Raw genomic sequence first — 6,186 nt, 5'->3', positions numbered from 1 at the left:
CAACAACTGTGTGGTCCTTGGGAGCACTGTGGGGGTCCACAGTGGCTGTAAGGGCTGTTGGGGTCCTCAGTTATGCCTCTAGGTCCAGCAACTAGTGACCAGGCCAGACAGTGATGGTGGCTAGAGCCAGTAGTGTACATACACTTGGCTATGGGGCCTGCTGCAGGTGGCTGTGTGGTAGCTTGGATCAGCTGCAGACACATACACAGTGGTGGGGGCCAGGGTAGGCAGCAAGGGCTGGGCCAGTTGTGGGCTCACAGGCAGCTGTGGGGGCCCTGGCTGTTGGTGTGCTCTCCTATGACTGCATCATCTCCCTCTGTGTGCGCACTGCAGGGGAGGCCAGTAATGGGGGTCAGGCCAGGAGTATGCAGGTGCACAGCTGGAGGGCTTAATTGCAGGTAGTGTGGTGCAGTGGTGCAAGCCAGTGACAGAAGACAAGGCCTGATCCAAGCCCACAGGCAGTTATGGAGACCTTGGCTGTCAGCATGCTCTTCAGTGGCTGTATTGTCTTCCCCTGGGTGTGCACACTGCAGTGGACACTGGTGGCATGTATCAGGCTAGCAGCATGCAAATGCACATCTGGAGGGGCTATGTCAAGTACACACTAGGAAGTGGATGTCAGCTGTGGGGGTCTAGGCTGGCATCTAGCACTCATGTAGCCACAGAGGCCTGGGCTGGCCACCAGTGCAGTTCCTGGGCTGTGGCATGGGTGATGAAGGAGGTAGCAGGGAAGGACTCAGGTGGCTGGTGTCAGTAAATACAAATACCTGTGGGGCAAAAGCTGGTGAAATCCCCAGGCGGTCTTTGGCAACTGTGCTGGTGTTAGTTTCTTCAGTGGCAAAATCTTCTGGATTTGTCTGCAGAGCAAGTCACAAGTCACTACAAACCATGATTGTTATTGGTAACTCCTGCTTTTCTTCCTTGTTTCTGTCTCTATGTGTCTCAGCTTTGCCAGTCTCTGGGTGGGGTGAAACTGTAATGGGACCTTCATATGGTGCCCCAAAGGCTGGGGAAGCTGGTTACTCACTCCATCCACTCCTCCTTTCCTGGCTAGGGGAGCTCTTTCTAGCTGGGAAGTTCTCTCTTGACCCTGAGCAGTGCTGGCTTGAGGAATGGGATAATGCAGGCACAGTGAAGCTTTCTTCCTTCTCTTCTCATGAGGTTATTCTCAGATTTTTGTTCCACTGTGTTGCTGAAGTTTCTTAAGTGGACTCGAGAGCTCTCCAGAGTTGTTCTTATTCATGGAGAGCTGTCTAATTGCTTATCTTTACTGGGGGATGGAGGGCAGGGTTTTCTCCATCACTGTTTTGGTAATATCACTCCTGCCTCCACTTCAGGGAGTTTGTGACAAAGGCTCTGTACTTACATATGTGTATGCTTTTTCCTAGGGAAATAATTCATATTGTTCATCAGATTTTCAAAGAGGCTAGGGAAAAGGTTAATAATAATTGCACCATATGACATATATAAAATATTTGTTACATGAATGCTTGCATTGGACTGTATTTCTTCTTGAAAGATTTCTTTTAATATGTACCATTTCTTCTTGAACAATATCTCCTTTAGAAACTCCTCAACTAACAAAGGTAAATGAGTTAACATTTAAAAAAAATTGTTTCCTTTCCCAGAGTTCCCTGCTCCCATTTTCTGGAATCTTTCATATTTGAGAGGCAAAGTACTCCTGAACGTCAGAGAAGCTACACAGACAAGTTGTGGCCCGAACACTTGGGAGCCATTTGTTCCTCCAAATATAAAGTCCTGGCTGTGGTGCAGCCAGAAACAACACAGCCGTCCATGTCTTCAATTAGCACAGGGCCCGGCTCTCATGGGGACACTGCATCCCATTCTGCCTGGCTCAGTTCCTCAGGCTGCAACGCTGTTTCTTGGGCTGAGGACGGCACTGGTGAGAGGTGGGGAAAGAGATGGCATAGCCTGAAAACTTGCAGTTGTGATCACCTAACTTTGAATTGATCTAGAATGAAACCTTTTTTCCCTCCTAAACTGCAAGTATTTGAAATGCTCAGTGGCGTCTTTGGGGTGGGAAATTAGCATAACTTCCTTCTCTCACAGTCAGGTCTTCCACCCTCCCAGTGGGGTTTCTCTTTGAAATAAGAGTCGTGTGTGTGGAAAGGATTCAGGAGCAAGGCTTGGAGGACCAAGAAGAAAAGCAACCGGCCTATTTCCCATCCAAAGAGTAACCAGATACAGCTGTAACTTTAGACTGAGGTGCTTGGGAAAATGATTTTTATTATTTATTATTTTTTAAGAAGCAAGTGTATATTGCTGAGGAAGGGCCTAAAATGTGGCTGAGGAAATCTAGCTTTGATGATATAGTCCAATATACTATGTAAAATTTAACAAGCTAGTTGATTTTTTTTCTTAAGGAAAAAACTCTTAAAATTAATTTTTTAAAAAGACAAAATGATTACATATCAATTTAGAAATACAAACCAGAGATTCTCAAATACCCAGAGGATACGATAGACTTATAGCCCATTCTTATTTCCTTCCATATTAGCTACATTCAAGTTTGAGCAATTATTGAAGGAAGTTAAAATTCTCTTGTGTTTTGACTACCTGTGGGAGGTATAATAAGATCTCAGCTGAAGCAGAAAACATACAATAAATCCTCCTTTTATGACTGACTTGAACATAGTTTATGGTGTTCACAATAGTCATGTAACTTTGTGGGCGAAACAAGTAAATTACATTGTAAGTTATGTATTGCTAAATAGCCTCTGCTGAATAATAACCTGTTTTGTATATTTGCCACCTCTTTGTAATAGTAGCTTGTGTCTGCACTGTAGGTAGCACGTAATCAACTGTGATATTGAAATGAAGAGAAAAGAGGCATTTGACGCTGGGTTTGTGAAAGGTTATATGTAATGGCATTTCCCATGAGCAAATTAGACCAAGGACTTCCCTGGCAGCACAATGGTTAAGAATCTGCCTGCCAGTGCAAGGGACACAGGTTCGAGCCCTGGTCCGGGAAGATCCCACATGCCACAGAGCAGCTAAGCCTGCGAGCCACAACTACTGAAGCCCCTGCGCCTAGAGCCTGTGCTCCGCAACAAGAGAAGCCACCGCAATGAGAAGCCTGCGCACTGCAACGAAGAGTAGCCCCCACTCGCCGCAACTAGAGGAAGCCCGCGTGCAGCAATGAAGACTCAACGCAGACAAAAATAAATAATTAATTTTAAAAATAAGACCAAAAAAGTTATACTACATTTTATTAGTTTGAATAGAAAAAAGGTGACTTAAAAACTAGGAAATATGTCAAGCACATGGTTTATTGGCTCAATATATTTTTTCAAGGAGTCATTATTTATGAACCTGAATGATACCCACGCCCTTTCTTTTAGCCCATTCAAGAGAAGTTCAACATAATTATTCTTTAATTACTGTCACCAGAAAACTAACCTTTAAAAAAGAAAGAAGAGAAACAATTGTATTTTTTTGAGTCCAGTTCATTTGGAAAGCCTATGCTGGAGTCACCATATATGTGGGTTTGAACCAAACTTTTTGTTCAAGTAAGTCTATGCACCTCAGATCAAAATTTGGTGGTATTCCAGGATACCTGCAGCACCACTCCCGACTGACTTTGCATCTCCAACCTGTGACCTCAGCAAGAGTGGATGTAATTGAGATGAGACTTGTAAGGTGTATCCCTTACCTCGACACTGTGCAAGATTCCAGTTTAACTCCTTTGAATTCTTGAGGTGTCTGGGCTCCGTGTATCTCGAGTGTAAGGTTTCATAGTGGTAGTAGTAATCAGTCTCGCTGCCACCAGACTTTTTCTGAAGGAAAAGAGACATTTCTTCATACAAATGGAAGACTAATTCTGTCATAGGATGCATTCATCTGAAAAGGGATTGACGGGCAAGTGAAAATTCAGAATTTCAGTATCAAACGCATTGAAACTCAGATTCAGCCTTTTAACAATCTGCATCTGTTTTCATTCATGGTCCTTGTTCTGAATATTGTGATTGTGGCTACAATTCTAGCAAGGCATGTTTGTGAGTCAGAGAACAGACTACAAAGTCCAGAAACTGCAGGACTATTAACTAAAGGCTTCAGACTTAAGTGAAATGCATTTCTCCTGAGTGTCGAAGAAGTGCTACCTCGTGGCTAGATACATTAGGAATAGATTAAGGAGGGCCCCATAAAAGAGGGGGGAAAACCTATAAACCACATTCAAGAAAATTAAAAAATAAAAAAGAATCTCCTTCCATGAGACCTTTACACTGAACCTTTTAGGATATATTCATTTCTACTCTATGTGCTATTTTCTGGAGTGTACCATAGCTTAAATAATAATGCAAAAATGGATTCACTAATGATTCCCATATTTTACGTGTACAACACCTAGGCCTCTGTCATCATCAGGTTGAATCCCAATCTTCTGTAGCTGAAAAATAACATTTCCATATTTATTTCTTTAACGCATTCATCTTAAGAGCCGGCATTCTACAGAGAAGATATTATACTAGGACTACTCGACTCTAAGGTGGTATTTCCTTGTGGAGGTAACCGCATTTCCTCCTTTGTTATTAAACTGCGGAGGCAGTCTTAGATGGATAAAACAAGAAGGAATTGGATGCTAAAACAATTTTCCCTGTACTCCCCAGCCATCAGTACTTAGGTTGACAGGTTAGCTACCATTTTGCTTGCCATGTAAAGGTACTGTGTGGAATTAGGTTCATCTTCACTTCAAAAATCTGAAGATGTTTCCCAGATGAATTTAGAGTACATTAAGCAACCATTAAATGCCCTTTTATCATGTTTCAGATTATGGGAGGCTCACTGCCCTCAAATTTGTGTGAAAAGTCAGTTGCCTCAGGAGGTCCTAGGAGTTCAAAAGCTGTCAGTGCAAGTGTTCCCAACCCAAGGCCTGGGATGGCGGCTGTGACTTGGTTCCCATGTCACCAGGCCCTACAGCACAGGAGATCAGCTCTGCCTGCCACAAAGCCTAAAGGGCATGAGACTACATTGATAGAATTTGGGCTTGGAAAGTGTAAACACATAAAAATATGCATTTTTTTTCCTTTGAGTATGATAGTCTTTTAATTGGTTAATATATGATTTTTTCTTCTAGTGTCATCCACTAAAATAATTTTTCCATTTTATAAAGTAATACTTGTTTATTGAAGGAAACATATATTTACTGAAGAAAATCCATGTTTTTTCAGGAAAAATACAGACGAGGAAAAAACACAAATGTTAAATCACCCCAAATCCCATCTTTATTAACATTTTATCTAGATACAGGTAAAAAGGTATCTATAGAGATTGAGATTGACATACATACACTATTGATACTATGTATAAAAGAGATAACTAATGAGTTATAAAGGTATATACTTTGAACCTCATGGTAATAAATACCAGTTCTTGTAAATCTTGAAAAAAAAAATCATTCTTTGAAAAACAATCAAAACAAAAAAAGATGTATACCTAGATATATCTATAAATATAGATATGTATACATACATATATACATTCTAGAGCTATATGCATTTCTATATTTACATTTATATCTACATCTACCCTGTACATCTGTCTATTGATCTATTGATCTGCTTATCTATTTCAGCATCTATATCTATATACACTTACTTGAGATCATACAGTACCCACTGTTTGATAACTTTTTAAAACTTAACGTATATCATGAGCATTTTTCCATGTCATTTTCTTCTACTACAGTATAGTCTACTAAATCATTTTTAATGGTTTAATGCATAGTATTCCATGTGCCATACTTTTACCAGTCCCCTATTGTTTATTAAGATACATTCACAGAAGTAGAATTATGAGCCAAAATTGTAAGGCTTCTGCTATTCAACAACACTGTCTTCCAGATGGTCTGTTCCTATTTCTACTTCCACCTGCAGGGTTTGAGAGGGCCTGCTTCCCTGCCTCATTACCAAACATTACTTTAAACTCTTATAGGGTATTCTTTATCAGAACAGCTCAAAGTGTCACGCAGACATCCACTTAACAATTTCTTCTCTACTAGGCAGGGGAGTGAAAAGGGTTGTTATACTTGGTTTAGTGAAAAACATTCAATATTTGGCTGAAGTAGGAAACTAAGATTAGGTCAAACAAAGACCAAGAACAGACTCCTGGTCAGCTGAGTTCCCAGTTATATTTCTTTTTTTTTAGGTATATTGCCAGAATTTCATT

The 6,186-nt window shown here is 40.9% G+C and overlaps 1 protein-coding gene across 1 annotated transcript; it reads left to right on the top strand.

The window, feature by feature from the left end:
* Positions 1 to 705: 705 nt before the first annotated feature.
* Positions 706 to 4,064, top strand: CUZD1 (CUB and zona pellucida like domains 1). Its single transcript, XM_061190981.1, is given in 8 exon segments — positions 706 to 901; positions 1,629 to 1,903; positions 3,462 to 3,592; positions 3,594 to 3,755; positions 3,757 to 3,800; positions 3,803 to 3,914; positions 3,916 to 4,012; positions 4,014 to 4,064. Coding segments are annotated over 8 exon segments (1,068 nt in total).
* The last annotated feature ends 2,122 nt before the right edge of the window (positions 4,065 to 6,186 follow it).

This window comes from Eubalaena glacialis, chromosome 1, assembly GCF_028564815.1.
Source record: "Eubalaena glacialis isolate mEubGla1 chromosome 1, mEubGla1.1.hap2.+ XY, whole genome shotgun sequence".
NCBI classification, from domain to species: domain Eukaryota; kingdom Metazoa; phylum Chordata; class Mammalia; order Artiodactyla; family Balaenidae; genus Eubalaena; species Eubalaena glacialis.
Note: the sequence above shows the minus strand (reverse complement) of the source record. Positions and strands in the feature narration are given on the sequence as shown.